The following is a 16766-nucleotide window of genomic DNA, read 5'->3' on the forward strand; positions in this document are numbered from 1 at the left end:
AGATTGAGGAGATTAAATAGAAGAAGGTCAATACATAAGAAACAACCAGAACAACAGCGAGGATTTAATTATGTATATCAATAAGAACTAATAGTGATCAAGCACAAGAACAAAATAAAGGACCAGACATAATAAAAGCAACAGGAACAGAAGGGTCACCAAAGAGAGAATCGCCAAAGGCCGGCAGCGGGAGCACATCGAGCACCCGATTGAGAGACGGAACCTGCACCAAACAAAAGGCCGGTGAAGAAAACAACAGATGCATAGTCAGTACAGAAATTACAAGGGAGACGAGGGGACAACACAAATTCGGACAAAGAGCAGGAAGAACAGCGACAGTAAACCAGAATTCATTCAATTCCACAAGACAGAAATCTGGAATTGTTCAGGGCATACTACATGAACTAAACAACAATGTACCAGACTCAAATCGACCAAGTTTACAGTCTTTTCAATCACTCGAAGACAATGGCTGTAATTGCAAAATATACACATTTGTGAAGAACACGACATTCAAGATAACAAAATAGGGTGTGTCGTGAAAAAGGGGCAAAGAACAGCATATGGTTCATTTACCGGCAAGCACCAGACAACAAAGAACATACTGGCATTTTTAGAATAGACAAGCATGCGAGGTTGACAGGGAACCGAGACATGGAAATACGGTCTAGTGTCAACACGACGTGGGAAAACAAGACAGCCAGTGTACACAACAAACACCAAAGTTGTTAGGCAGATTTTAAAGAGTCTGATGCTCTGGGTCGCTTTAGACTGAACATTATTCAACCAGGTACAGCATATGGTAATATTAAATGAAAAAAAACAGTTTACACTGTGTCACAATCTCATGAGTACAATGGATGACATAAGAACTTTTATGCATCGTCACACCAAACAACTTTCATCAACTCGTACAGATCACGACTCATTACACACCAAGAGAACATAGCAAATAAGGAATTTGACCTAGAATAAATGCAAAAACACTGATCACTTAGAAAAGGAATCCTGAAGAGAAAGAAGATTTTTGCACCATTGGAAAATGGAGACGTTATTGAATCCCATGGAAGAGGGCGTAGTTCTCTACCGAGTATTTAATGGAGAATTCCAACAGGAGCCAGAACCTTACAGAAACATCGCACACAATAAAGCAAAGCTTAATATAAAGAATGCCAAAGTAGGTTAAAATGCTAATTCACTCGGAACAACAGTTATATATATTGCAAAACAAACACAGTTAACAAAGCATAATACCACTATGTCTTACTTTCCAGTACAATTCCATCTAATATTCTTTTGGAGAGTTAATACATTAGGACTCAACACAAGATCATCTGAGCTAACTCCCAAAAAGGCAAAACAAGAAACTACCTCTTACCCTAAAGTCAATAAACACATCATCCATAAATTCCAGCCACAGAAATAAGAATTAATCCTTCCACGTAGAAGATGGCGGATCGTGGCCTGATTGACGATAGTTAAACCTTCAACTAAACAAACAATAATCAGTCACTGAGCGAGAGTTTGTTTTCGTGATTCAAAACTTAAGATAACATCACCATTACACATAAAGCAGTTAACTCATAGCAGGAATCTCGAATAACACACTATTCTCTCACACCATTAACATACACTCACATCATAATGCGCATCACAACAACAACATATACAAAAGGCGTAGAACTAGCCATTAAGCAATCGTAGTTGGTCTCGAAAGGTCACTCCCGATGGCAGGCATTCCTTTTACGATCTGGCCCAGGATTTTTGTTGACAATACTGCGTCAAACAGCTGGTTAGTCTAGGGGATGCCTCTTTGGGGAGACGTGAAGGTATTCATGAATTGCTCATATCAGGATCAGGTTCATAAATACTTAAATAACTACATGAAAATCACATACTCAAAGATGCAACACTCAAAATGACATCATGCAGAAAATGTCACATCATGCCAGAAACTATACACACACATCTACCTCTGGTTGCATGCTTCTTGGCACACGACATGATTATTTACACAGACATAATCAAGTAGCAATATAATACACCAAGAGCTTGCAATAAAGACACAAATTAGTAGACTCCAGACCATACTACAAATCATTCCACAGACAGTATTGGAAAACAACACGCCAAAATGTACTACGACAGAGCCATAATCACAGATAAAACAATTTACCACAAACAGACCAGACATCAGCACTCATTGAAAACACAATAAATCACATACATTATAGACATATCTATTCCAAAGCAGTCTCACAAATTATTACAAATACGGCAAAGATGGCAACTTGAAAAAGATTTAAGCAAGGTCACACAGAACTCGCCCAGGAAAATAAGGTCATGCTGTGGAGGATGGGATAGGGTGGCTTAGTCGTATCCTGTTGTCTTTTCTAGTCTTACAACACACTACAAGCGGGGCACTTTACATGGAATAGAACAATACATAACTAAGAAGCATCTATTGACTACATGTCTTAGTATGATTATGTTGAGTATGTGTTATAAATATGTAGTTTATTAGTAGTATTATACTTGAAATACGCACATAATGTATGGAAATATGAACTAATTATTATTATTATTACGTTATTAAGTTATAATATAATTACACTAAGGGAAAGACTGCGCAAGTAACAACTCGCCTTCGATTATTGTACGCACAGCACAATTCGTGGTCATATATTGTCGGAACCGAAAGAGACTTAATTTACAAGACGGAATGAGAAATCGAAAGAAAATAATAATGTAAATTTATCTCTGTAATGTGCTTCTGGGATCATATAAAAGAAAATATTTCTATATGTTGTTAATTAATAATTAGTCATAATTAATTTCTACATTGTAATTGACAACATTAGGCAAAGCAAGTAGCTTAAAACCGAATGTACAGTACGAGTAACTAGTTTGCCAAATACGCTAATAAATATAAAATAGAACTAGAAAAAATTATAATGAGACGAGCAAATATTTATTGTGACATCGTCACAATGCCGGGCTGCAATTTTTAATTATAGTTTTAATTTATTTAATGTAAAGTATATTCTCTCTACCTCAAATTAGTAGTGTCTTGTCCCTGTGCATTATACTTTTCCGTTAGCAATAGAGTCGTGCCAGTCATCTATGTAACTCCTTTCGGGAGAAAATGTTCTAATTGAAATAACGTAACTTTTGATTTCTGTAAGATATTTGCATATAGTTAATCGGGGTTTCCTGCCCCTAAGATTTCCACATCTGGTCTCGGCATTCATCTATCTAACCTCTTTCTTGAGATTAATGAAGGACTGACAAATAGACGGACGAAAGTGTAAATTTATAGGTCTATAATTTTTCTCAAATTGCAGCTTATAGATTCAATTTGCTGTATCTTTCTGTATACTATTGAAACTATTTAAAAATCACTTTAGCTTATCTTCTCCTAAACAAAAGATAGTAAAAATCAGCCATATTTGTAAAAATGTTAAAAATACTTTCTTCCTTCTGTTTTATTTTTATCATTCATAAATTTGATCGACCACAATTAAAGAATATTTATTAAATAATTATTTTTTTTTACTTTATTTTTGTAACATTTAATTTCAAAAAGAATGTTAAAATCTTTATTATAAAGATTTTGATTGAATCTGTCAAATCGAAGAAGGTATTTTTAAAGTCGATGCTATACAAATGTATCAATGTTTATCCTTATACGAATTCTATTTACTTAATTAAGAATATAAAATGTTTGTTAAGATCTAGCAAAATAAAGATGTTGTAATGAATATGTTATTTAATATATTTTACATTAAATAGTTTTTGTAGGATTAAAATTTCTGTATAATACAAGAAATACTAAACAAACAAAAAAGAATAATAATATATCATCATTCTTACCTTCTTCGTACTTGGTTTTTTCTTTGTTATTAATTTATATTTTAATAGAAAATGGTTATATTTTGATATCCTAGATTTTATGTTAAGATTAATTTTAAATATCATGGTTGAGGTAAAGTTTATTTTTGATTAAAAGTAATAATAATTTTAAAATTTATTCTTAGTATAAACTATATTTTCCCGTAATATAATTTAATAATTTTAATTTTTTTTAATATATTTTTTGTAAAACGGTAAATGGCAGTATTTGTGACTTATTATGACTATTGTCTCGAGTATCTTCTATATTTATTTCTATTAGTTCTGTTTTTTTTTTGTTATCATCTTCTTGACGCTTCAGTGTCTGTGGTTCCTATCGTTTCTTTCTATTTACTCTCCAAAATCATTATTTATATTTTGAATTCGCATAGAGTGTTATTGAGCGCAGATCATTCAAACTTATCTGCTTGGCTCACAGTCCAAGATTGCAGGAGCTCTTGGGTCCAAAACGATTTGATACGTATTGAATATAACCTTATCGAAATAGTATAGCAGAATTGACTACTCTGTATTGACTTATATTGTGAGCCCCAGGTTGAATTTTTTAAGGTCCAAATGCGATAAGGATTTTATCGCCACTTGGATTCAGATACAATTACCTTTGTCAATTTAAGTTTTTCATAAGTTTCTGCCGTAAATGTGCATCACTGGTTGCGCATGTACAGTCAGTGACATGAAATCTCATTTCATCATCAATTACAGATGAATACGTGATAATGTTTAAAATGGTTTTAAATTTGAATCGAATTTTAACTCGCAATTCCGTTTTAAACTTCCACTACAGTACATGGTAACATGATTAGTTTCCGTGGAAATTTCTCATTTTTCAAATTCTCGAAATCATTTGAATGAATTGGATTAAAATGATTAACAGAAGTAAAATACGTATGCATTTTAACGTACATATTTTAATGTATGCTACTAGGGCTTTTTTTGAAAACAATAATTTCATAAGTGGACTCATATCTTTCATTCTGAAACATTATCTCATTTTTTTATTTATTATGGACTCACATAACGGAATCTTGATTACTATATATTATTAATATCAAATGTTTTAAATAGATTTAGAAAATAATATATTCTCGACATAATTTTGAGTAAGGTAGTTTTTAAAAATAACTGAACATTATAAAAATCTTTCAACACAAACTAATAATTTCTAGACTATGAATATATTCTTGAAATGCCTACTGACCACATCTAACAAAATCCCCCCCTAATTTCTTTTTCCAAAAAGTTCCGATAATGAAACGAGTTATCTCCGGTCAATCGGTCAATGTTAGCACCTGGAGACCAGAAATATGTGGAGAATAACATGGGGCAGATAAGTGGGATTTTTTCAAAGATCCGTTTGTCAAAATTCAATTTAGCGAAATTTGTTTTTTGAACTTCCCAACTCACGTGTTAGTCAAAATTCGATTTCACAATATTCGTATTTCGAACTTACCAACGAGCAACGCATGCGCAAATCTCTCACTACTGCCTGCTTGTAGAGAGTGTCGCATTTTGTATTTTATTGTGTTTCGGTTCTCGTTCCCCTGCCTACCAACAAGTCTAGTTTTCTTTATGCGCACATGACTTGGGCACTTATACTCTGTGCCAAATTTCAACTCTGACATGTACTCCTTCATACCTCTAAGCTGATAAGACAGCAGGCAGTACGATTTTATAAACAAAACATAGTCTTGTCAATTAAAAGATTGTCTTTATAATCAGTCCTTTTTACACGTTTCAAGAACACAACACAGTCATACGGCTGAGTCGAACTTCATTTTCAGGCTTATTTTCTGCTTCAATGTAGAAACTTTGTTAAAAACCTTCTTCTGATTGTGCCACAAATTAAAAATATATCATTGGTAAAAAATAGAGATAATCTTTTATTTCTTAAAGTGTTTCTTCTATTATGCAGAAGTTTCATTGTGATTTAGTCCTTGAACTTTTTGTCAATTTAATATACATTTTTTATTTTCAGTTTTTTTGAGGGGAGAGATAATCTCTCGGCTATTAACATCTAATTTTTCCAATTGTTTGCTCAAATTAAAATCTGTTGGACTGCATAGTGAGTATAATTATTACTACTTTAACTAATAGTACTATTATTAAATATTACATCTATTTTATTAACTAATATAATTTTAACTTGCTATCAGTTAAAATATAATAAATCATTATAACTAAAATTTACAGATTTTTTAATGTTAAAAACTAATTGAATGTTTTTTTCACATTATATTAATATTTTACAAATAGTTTTATTAAATATTTCAATTTAAAAATAATTTTTGTAGTTTATGTATAAATAAAATGTAAATAATTAGTAAAAAATTTTATATAAATAGAATATTAAATTGATAAAAAAAAATAATTGTAATTCAATTAATTTTAACTAAGCATTTATTATATAACGATATTAATCATTTTATTTGATGACCTTCCTGATATTTATCTCTATTGTAAGTTAATGAATTGTATTAATACACTAAAATGTTAGTAGCATGGATTATGATATTGTTAGGTATAGGTATTGTCTTTTCGATGCTAGTTCATTTCATTTGAAGTAATGTTATTGTACGTAATATTTTATTATGTATAAAATTTGAATGGATGTCATTTGTTAACTTGAACCAAAAAAATTTATATATTGATAGAATTATACAAAGGTTATGCAGAGGAATCTCGATCCAATAAGCAAAATTTTTCATTTGTATTTAAAAAGTAATAAAAAATTCAAAGCTTTCTAAATATGTTAATGAATATATCTATATTATTTCCTTGCTATTTTATGTCAGCAATTAAAACCGGAAACGTCTAATTGCAAAATCCTCACATAATCTAATCGTCTGTCCAGGGGAAAAGCTTTACAAGGTCATTTTCGATGAACGTTACCTTTGTTGACGAAAGTCAGGAAAGTAGAGTACATGTGGATTGTCAAGCTTATGTAAATCATGAACACATTGAGATGACCTTTTAGCTGGCATTTTGAATAAATATTTATATACATATAATATATACCGGGAAAACTTAAAAATATTACTAACCATTCACCAGTTTTAAATTTTTTGGTCACTTAAAATTACTTATCGCCACCAGTTTTATTTACTAATTAATGCAGGTAATGGTAGTCTTATCAGTTTGGCGTCTGGAGCAAAAGAATATAAGCTGTAACTTACAAGGAGAGGACCACATATTCGGGTACCCGATTTGAATAAAACTTGGTGAGCACGTAACCTTAAACACAAATTGCTCCTTGTCCAAACAATAGGACCCACTAATCAAGCGTTTCCCAAAAATGAGCCTCTGAAAATTTAGTGTTTAGCTTATAAGTCTTTGAAAGTTTTATGTCTCTGGGTAGCAATTGTCCAGTGGTTAAGACGCTAGGGACTGGAGCTAAATAAGTAAAAACAATAAAAGGAAATAGACGTCACAATTTTAATATCTTGTTTTATAACCTTTAAACGTGGGAATAATAATAATAGTAATAATAATGCTAATGATGCGGTAAAATAATGATGTTACACATAAAAAAAAAAAAAAGCTAAACTAAAAATCTGAAAGGTCGAACCTACGTCTTTTTTTATTTTATTTTTTTTTAAATTTTACTATCGTTTTAATTTTAGCTCCAGTTCCTAGTGTCATCCATTCGGTTATCACCGCTCGGAGACTTGAACTTTCAAAGACTTATAAAGTGTGTTACCACCAGGCCAGTTTTCACCCGGACCAATCGATTTTAAATTCATGGTCCGGATTAATTATTAATTTGTCCGGTTTTCGTACAGATTGTGAAATTATGTTGAAACAAAATAAATTTATAAACGTATTTGCAAGTATTTTATTTTAACGATGAAAGCCTAGGTATACAAAATGGCGGCGCTTCCGGTAAACTCGATTGCAAGTGTTTTTAGAAAAGAAATGTAGATGGCGCTGATAGTAATGATGCCTTTGCATGCAAATATCCATCAAAAAATTCCGTTCAGGAAACATGAGGAATAATGTGAATTTCGAATTTTGGTTACGATGTATGCACGTTGTTAATTTTTTTAAAAGTGTCTATGTTTTTTTAAAGTTTGTACAATTTACTCGAAGTCTAAAGTTATCGAGGAGGAAAGTTTATCAATGGTAATTAACATGTTAAACTTGTCCTTAATGTGTTTAATGCGTGTTAAATGTCATAAAAGTGTATTAAAAGTGTGTTAACATTGTGTAAGTGAGGTAAAAATTTTGTAAAGGGTTTATATATGGTTCAATTGTGCGTTTAAAGTGCGTAGATGTGTGTTAAACGAGTTAAATTTGTCATACATAACCAAGGATATGTAATAGTGATTTCCGACCCGAAAGTCAACGTGAACGACACATGGAAGGCTCGGTGGCCGTGGATCGCAGGTGCCACCCTCCATGGAAATGCTGCCTATCGTAGATGAAAAGGCGAGAGATGTGAATCGTAAGGCTGCAGTTCTTAACAGGAGTAATATTTATGTACAATACAGGCAAATTTTGTTCGAACCACTGATGTATAAAATCTCGCAATTCACTTCGTCCATGTATGGATTGAATTTATAGGTAGTATGATGACTTTTTTATTTTTCGTTTCTGGTCCAATAGTAGGAAAAGTAACCGAAAGCAGGGGAAAAGTAAGTAGCAAATTTACGTTTTAAAAATGTTTTAGTTCTAAAAAAGTTTAAATATAGGCGCGTTTAGGTTATTGTCGACGGTCGCCATCTTGTTTGCACATTTGCGCGTGCAAGATGGCGACCGGAAGCGTTGCCATTTTGTATACCTAGGCTTACATTAACCGACTTTAACTTCACTCCCTGTTCAAACTTATCCCCATCTTATCCCTAGGCTAAGAGTGACAGAAAATGTATTTTTAAAATTCTAATTTGCAAATATCTCTGGCAAATATTAGGTTTGTTTTAACACGAGTCCGTAATTGGTTTAAAACTGGCATTCGCATTGCTGTAAAATAACATTGCGCCTGCCTTATATTTATATTATATATTGTATCAAATACAGTGCATCTTTTCTAAGTTAGTATTATTATTGTTGGTATGTGTTGTTATTTATTATTCTTATTTTTATGTATTATTTTTGCAATTAATATCGACATCGGACTGTTATTAATTATTTTTGGATATGCCACATATGATTATTGTATTACTTTAATAATATATCTTGTACTGTTACTGTTTACTGTTTCTATATTATTAAAGTAAACAGTAAACAGTTTACTTTAATAATATATCATGTACATGTCAACTATTTCTAATAAATTTATTTATTTATACTCACAATATAAAACCTAATTTTTTTTATTTCTAAGTATAACATCCTAATTTTAAAATGTCCGAGTCAGCAATTTTAAAAGGTGGCAACATGCTTATATGCTAAACACTAAAGTTTCACAGGGCAAAATTCTGAGTGAAAGAAGGCACTGAGAGTGTGTAAAGAGTCACGAATGTGGAAGAAGCAAAAGAGGTATGTAAGGATAGACAGAAACGGCACAAGTCAGGTATGGGTGTAGTGCTGATTTCAGCAGATTCTAGAGTGAAAGTTCGGGTGAGTGTTTCTGGTGGGCTATGCCCTGCCCATATGACGTTCGTTCTTCAGAGGACTGAAGCATGCAGAGTGTTGTGCACAGGAAAGCCACTTTTTTCTTGGCCACCCCTTTAGGGAATGCCGTGACAGTATTATTTGGACAAGGAACAATTTGTGTTCAAGGCTACGTGCTCACCAAGTTTCGTTCAAATCAGAAACCTGAACATCTGACCCTTTCCTTGTTAGCAATAGAAATCATTTTTTATAATTTTTTAATGACTAATTCTAAATAACACATTTGATTACAATGTTTAAACAGTATTTTACACGTTCTGTCATGTCAAAATTCTTGTTTTGTCTACATATACAAACCTGTTATCAGTGTGAAAATCAAATAAAAACGCAAAAAACAGTTCTTAATAAATGTTTTCGAACCATAAACGGTTCTTCTTCAGATGAACAGCGAAATTTCCGATGGAACGCAAGTAAATAAAGGACACGATTTGAAATTTGGTTCGAATACATGTTTCTTGATGTCGTCCTACTAGGCATGTGCACTCTATCTGGTAGCAACTGTCGAGATTACCAGATTGTCCGTTAGCGCTTGCCACAATATGGATAGAGTCAATTGCTTTGTAAACGGGCTGGCGGAAATTTCAGTTTAATACAGCAAAAATTGCATTACAAATACTAGTCGTATCCTTGTTGCTCGCCATGACCAATCACCTGGATCAACCATTCTCCGCTGCAGAGATGACCCTTCTTTGTAGGTTATAACCCTACACAAATATGTATTAAATTGTAATTTCCACCAGCCCCGTTTTACAAAAAAATGTTATATTTTTAATTGTGTTGGGATTGTCACCTGTGGACATTTTAGACTGTTTTACATATTTGTGCAGAGTTGTAGCCTACAAAAAAGGTCATCTCTGCAGTGGAGAATGGTTGATCCAGGTGATTGGTCATGGCGAGCAAGGAAGATACGACTAGTATTTATAATACAATTTTTGTTTTATTAAAAGGAGTCAATTCCTTCTTGTGGTTGATTCATGTGTAAGTGGCTAATCGTTATAATAGAGCGCTCGTAAGCCGAATTGAGGCTAGAGCCAGATATGAATTTTTGACTTACTATAAGAAGAAAGGAGTTTTACCCATGTCCTTTTTTCGCATTCGCCTTGCACCTGGTAGCGAGCCACTACTCAACAAAGCGAAGTAGATGTATATGTATCTGAATAGGGCCATTCGAATGGCAAGAAAAATCTTAAATTTATCTTTGTATACTAGTACCTTTATCGATTAACAGGACTTATTATACTGGAAAATTACGGATGCAGATATTTAGTCTTACAGATCAGAAATAATAATTTTTTTTTAGTTCACCTGTGCCACCAGAAATAATAGTTTTTATTTAGTGCAGGTGCCCCAAAATCACAAGAAACAAAAAAACCCGAAAGATTTTTCACGGCAATCAGAACAAAGCAAAATTTGGCATTTAGCTGCTCGAGCTGCTGGGGTCCCTATTACATAGGAAAACCTGCAACTCAACTCTAATTTAGTTATACACTATATAAACCACTACGCAAAAATATTTTAGTCCGTTTACGTAAACAAAACAAAAAAGTACCTAACGCATCAATCATCAAACGAAAGCAATACGCATTCTTAACGCCCGCACTTTTGCTCGATCCTGTTTCGGAAGTGGACCTTGAAAACGCTCGGGAAGAAATCGACAATAAAGAATTTGCTCTTGAACGAAAACGGCTTCAAGATTTCGTTGCTGTATCTTCGGAACTTAATCTGATTTGTCGAGATGGACCAATGGAGCTTCTGAATTTTATTCATCGATACAAATTGATCGATTCGGTACCGAATATAGAATCGGTTTCCGAATCTTCTTAACGATGGGAGTTAGAGTTGCGACTTGTGAGAGAAACTTTTCCAAGCTGAAGCTAATTAAAAACGACCTGAGATTGACGAACCTTGCCATTTTATCCATTGAACGTGAAGTTACTGATTCCATCGATTTCGATTCTGTTATTTCTGTTTTGCTAGTCAGAAAGCTCGTAAAATAAGTTTTAAAATTTAAATGTATCCTAATATTATTCGTTTCACCTCGCACAAAACGGAATAAATAAATTTAAAAGCCGAAATTTACTTGTTTTTGTTTGGACGTTCCCAATTACCATTATGGAAAAAGGACACCCCTGCCAAAAAATTTTTCTACAGGGGTGTCGTTTACGTAATGGTAATAATAAATGGTAATTCGGGGACCCACAAATCTGGTTCCGCTCTGGTCCCGGACAACCCTAGCTACGCCGCTGATTTTTACTGAAGTGTATCGAAGTTAATTTTTTGCTTATCTTCTTGAGTGTAAAAATCAAAAAATGAATATTCGTAATTTCATAATGCAGTATTTTTTTTTTATTTTTAGTAACAAGTATATAGACTATATGTATGGCAGTTGTAGTTCGAAACCTCCAGTTTCTTATTATATAGATTACTTTTTGGTAAAAACTTTTGTATATAATTTATTAATTACATTAAGTAATTATTAATATAATTTCCCATTAAAAAATCAATTAAAAACTAATAAATTTAAAAATCAAATTCTGTTATTCAGCTTCTGTTATTCTGTTGACTTATTGCCAATATGAATTGGCAATAAGTCAACATGTCTTCCGTGACTAGTGGAAACTAATTAAAACTAATTGCAAGTGAAGCAAAAGACTATTAATGAAATTATATACGAATACAAAGACAATACGATTTTTTAGATGTCCAGTTTTTCTGCGTAAAGCTGGGAAAAATTTTATCGACAAAAACCGGAAAATTTTTTGAAATTTTAAATCAGAAACTGTGAATTTATATTTTAGATTATTCAATTTTTATCTTATTTAACTTTTAACATTATTTTTTTTTCAGAATAAAAGAAGCAGTTATGGCAAACGTAACATTTCCAGTACTACAACCATTTGAATTTGAAAAATTAATTGATGGAGTTGAAGTGATAGAAACTGAAAATAAAACATGGCATCATCAATTATATTATTCCATCGTTTATTTAGTAGTTATATTTAATTTGAGATCATACATGAAAGAAAAAGAAGCTTTCGAACTGAAGTATTTACTAGCTTTTTGGAATTTTGCAATGGCTTTTATCAGCATATTTGCTACTTTTCGTATGTTACCCGGATATTTACATGTAGTATGGGATTTTAGCATGGCCTTCTCTATCTGCGATCAAAATTATGGTTTGCAAATGAATGCTTCCGTATTTTGGGGATGGCTTTTTAAGATTCTTAAAAATATTGAATATGGTGACACCGTGTTTATTGTGTTACGTAAAAGAAAACTCACCTTTCTTCATTACTATCATCATGCTCTAACCGCAATCATCACAGCTTTCGCTATTGGTAAAAGACTTCCAATTGGTCATGGATTTATAGTTGCCAATTATTTTGTTCATTCGCTTATGTATACATATTACATGTTGGCTGCTTTAAATATAAAAATACCAAAATATTGTAGCATGGCATTGACTTCTATACAAATTCTTCAAATGTTATATGGTTGCTTTCTGTGTTATATGGCATTTTATTTCCGAGCGTTTAGAGATGATTGTAGATTTCCTTTAAGACCAATATTTATTATTATTGTAATGTATGTTTCGTATTTTTTCTTATTTGCACGATTCTTTTATGTTAATTATGTTTGTTCTAAAAAGAACAAAAAAGAATAAACTATGAATTAATGTTGAATTAAATTGAATTAAATGAATGTTGTTGAAATTAGAACAAGAAATAATTCTTCTCATAATTATAATTTTTGGTTTCAAAATAAGATAATATGGCTATACAAACTTTGATATGATGTGAACTTGAAGTCCGTGAACTTGAAAATTAAAACAAGTGTGGCGATAATTAGGAGAGCGCTATATTGAGATTTAACTATAGTAGTAGTTAAAACAGAGATGTATAATTTTTATATAAATACTAATTTTATATTTAAATTTATATTAAAATTATTTACATTTTTTGAGATTTTACAAATTTGTCAAACGGATATTATGAATGTATGTATACCTGCGTTTGCTAAAATGTTGTAAAAATAAATTATTTTCATTCATTTATAATACTTTCAGCTAATGTACTGTACAGTACATACTGAAAACGTATTTCATGATATAAAATAGTATTATATGAAAAATGAATTCGAACAGTAATTAACATTTACATTTTATATGTATAAGTAAACATATTAATTTGTTTTATCATTAATTTTTATATAGCACTTATAAATATTTTTTCACTATAAAATTATTTTAATATACTGCTGCAAATATGAAAATATAGTTTTTATATATTTTTTACTGTCAATAAAGTAATTTCTTTTGTTGTTTATTCTTTGCAAATATGAATTTTACTAATATGAAACATAAATTCTACATTGAAAGAAATATATGAAGTTTCATTTATAAACATAAATGAGATTAATAACTTTTCAATCCGTTTACAAATTCACAAATTATATACTTCTAATCGAATTACAAACATTTAAATTAGAAAAATTAGTAATTTAAATAGCTTAAAAGTTAAAATTTTTCAAAAATACGGGAAAGCAACTTTAATTATTGGAATTCTTATTAAGTAATTGTTCCTAATCCGATATGCCTTTTTTTTTTTTTTGTAAGTCATGTTTCTTGGAGAATAAAGTATATCTTATTATCATAATATTTTATTTCTACTAAAGTACTCCAAGTATAAAGAATCATTTCGTATCAATAAATCTAAGTAAATTGCAAATGAAACATGTAAACATGAACATCCTCATTATTCTAAAAATAAAGTTTCTTAATATTCATGGTTTTGGATGTAATACAGGCAGTACTCGATATCCAGACAACTCGCTCTTTCGTACACTACATTATATTAATACTTTAATGCATCGATTTATGCAAGCAAAATTCATTTTCTTATATTTTTAATATGACTAACAAAAATTTCTATCGTACAGCACAGCTTTTCATCAGTATTAGTTTTGACAATTACCGATTTATTTTAACGAGCAACGAGTTGTTAACTTTCCCGGTAACATTTAAAGCTGTTTGTGGTCATCTCTTACGATATTTTATTAAAAAACTTTTTATTGTTTTAATTATTATAAAATAGCAAAAAGTTAATTTTGAGGATAGTGATGGGTTTTATAAAAAATTGTAAATGCTAATAGAGTAAAATCGTCATTACGAGACCATACTCGAGATATGACACACGATCCCTTTTATCTCCCTACCCCGTCGACCTTTAACCACCAAAATTGAATAGCGCCAATCCCCTTATACACAAATCTCCCTGCAAAATTTCATAAATTTTCGACAAAAAGCGCAGGAGTTACTAAGGTTTAAAAGGGGTAAACAAAATCGCGCGCCCTTACACACACTAACATCCACATATATAGAAAAAGCCCCCGATTTTTTCCATTTCTCGACGTTTCAAGATTCGTACGTTTATCTACTCTAACATATTTATCATAAAAAAAGTTTTTTATTTTAATAAGAGATTCTATCATTTTTTTCTTAGTTCTCTGAGACCTCGAGTTAACCTCTGGGAGCTATAAGTTGAATATTATAATGCAAGGAACTTCATTTATAACATGTCGATTTTTCTAATCATGTTTAGGAAGCATAAAGTCCAAAACGTGGACTGTCTGTAATACGAATATAAAAAAAACCTATATCAATAGAATAAGTTAAACACATGTAAACAAAATATGTCCTAGTAATACGTTACGGTTAAGAAAAATACAATAAAATTTCATAAATTTAGGCTACATAGAAAAATATAGGAATGTGCAAAATAACTTTTACATATAAATTTACCATTCATTCAAAGCAAGAATTTATTTTAATTTATCACAAATATTGATTTTTGAAAATATTCTAAAAGTATCTATTTGAGTAGAAAAAAATAATTAATTGAATCATTCGAGCAACTCAAGATTGCTCGAATATGAATATTAATCTTATATTCATTAAAACATTTAAAGATGTGCATAAAGATTTATCATTAGTTTACGTCATTAGGTTAGAAGACATGACATAATTTACATTGCGTCAACAGCAAGTCGTTACAATTACGATAAACATAACAATAGTTTAACTTACGTAACCCTATTTCAGCATCGAAATTACTTCTATTATTATTTCTGATTCAAATTTTTAATTAAAGTAGGCGCGTTCTGAATCAATCATGCCCTTTTCAATAATAATTTTTAACAATACTATCTCAAAATCTGAATAAAACCTAAACAAAATAAAAAAGTATTATATAATACAGGTACACCAAAAAATTTCCGGCGTCCTTGGTTCTAAAGCTTTGCGGATTAACTTTTTTGGCGGACCAACCATGGTAGCGTATATAATAATAATTCATCAACACACTTTTAACTCTCTAATTACACACCTGTCAAGTGTCTAAAGTGTCATGGATGCTAGAAACTTGACACTTTATTTGTTTATTTAATTGCATTTATAATTTATGAATTACGAAAGTAACAAAACCGCGTTCAAGTGGGTTTTCCAATGCTCGGGGCGTAGGATTCAAATAGTAATGAATTCTTCAAATGTGTTTTACAGTCAAATTACAAAAAGTATTAATATTCTCTGATAAATTAATTAATTTTGATATCGTTAATCTTACTTTTTATACGAATATGAGATTGAATAAATCTAAATGAGAAATTTTATTTAGGCACTTATTAATATTAATATATACTGTACTATAAATTAATCAAATTTATTTTATTGTTATAACTAATAGCTAAGGATAAAATAAAAAGTTTTAAATATCAACTTTTTTCTATTTGAGTTGTTGCGCGAGGCACCTGCGAGAGCGAGGCCCCGAACGATTGCCCTGCTGGCCACCCCGTAAGGCCGCCACTGTCGATAAGGTTTACGTTTAACACCACTACTAACACTCATCTCTCTTAGAAGCCTCTATTGTTAAATTTAAACAAAATAAACTAAGAATAACACAAATTTGCGATATCCCCACCAAATATAGCATAAATACATCATCATCTGTGATCCCCAATAAACTAGTCTGGTGGCCACGGGAATTCAATTTCTCTCTCGTAATTTTGTCCGGTTTTAAAGGATGTGACGGACCTTCAGTTGTCAAAAATTCGTTGGTGTACCTGTAGTGAATTCCTGTTTCTTAAGCAGCGCGACTATTTTATCCAATAAAATGAAAGCATTTCAACAAAACGCTGATTGGTTTACTCTCACATCAGATATTAGGACGAGATTAAGCCTTAGCAAATTA

The 16766-nt window shown here is 31.3% G+C and overlaps 1 protein-coding gene across 2 annotated transcripts in view; it reads left to right on the forward strand.

Annotated features, from left to right (window-relative positions):
• Nucleotides 1-13195, forward strand: part of LOC136973449 (very long chain fatty acid elongase 6-like) — a 33409-nt gene extending 20214 nt beyond the window's left edge. For both annotated transcript variants that reach the window (XM_067268177.1, XM_067268178.1), the window contains exons 2-3: nt 5888-5974; nt 12370-13195. In XM_067268177.1, the coding sequence (XP_067124278.1) occupies nt 12386-13186 (801 nt within the window). In that variant the 5' untranslated portion in view covers nt 5888-5974; nt 12370-12385 and the 3' untranslated portion in view covers nt 13187-13195. The remainder of the gene's footprint in view (nt 1-5887; nt 5975-12369) is intronic.
• The last annotated feature ends 3571 nt before the right edge of the window (nt 13196-16766 follow it).

This window comes from Centruroides vittatus, unplaced genomic scaffold (genome assembly GCF_030686945.1).
Source record: "Centruroides vittatus isolate TY-2023 unplaced genomic scaffold, ASM3068694v2 contig_3175, whole genome shotgun sequence".
In the NCBI taxonomy this organism is placed as follows: Eukaryota; Metazoa; Arthropoda; class Arachnida; order Scorpiones; family Buthidae; genus Centruroides; species Centruroides vittatus.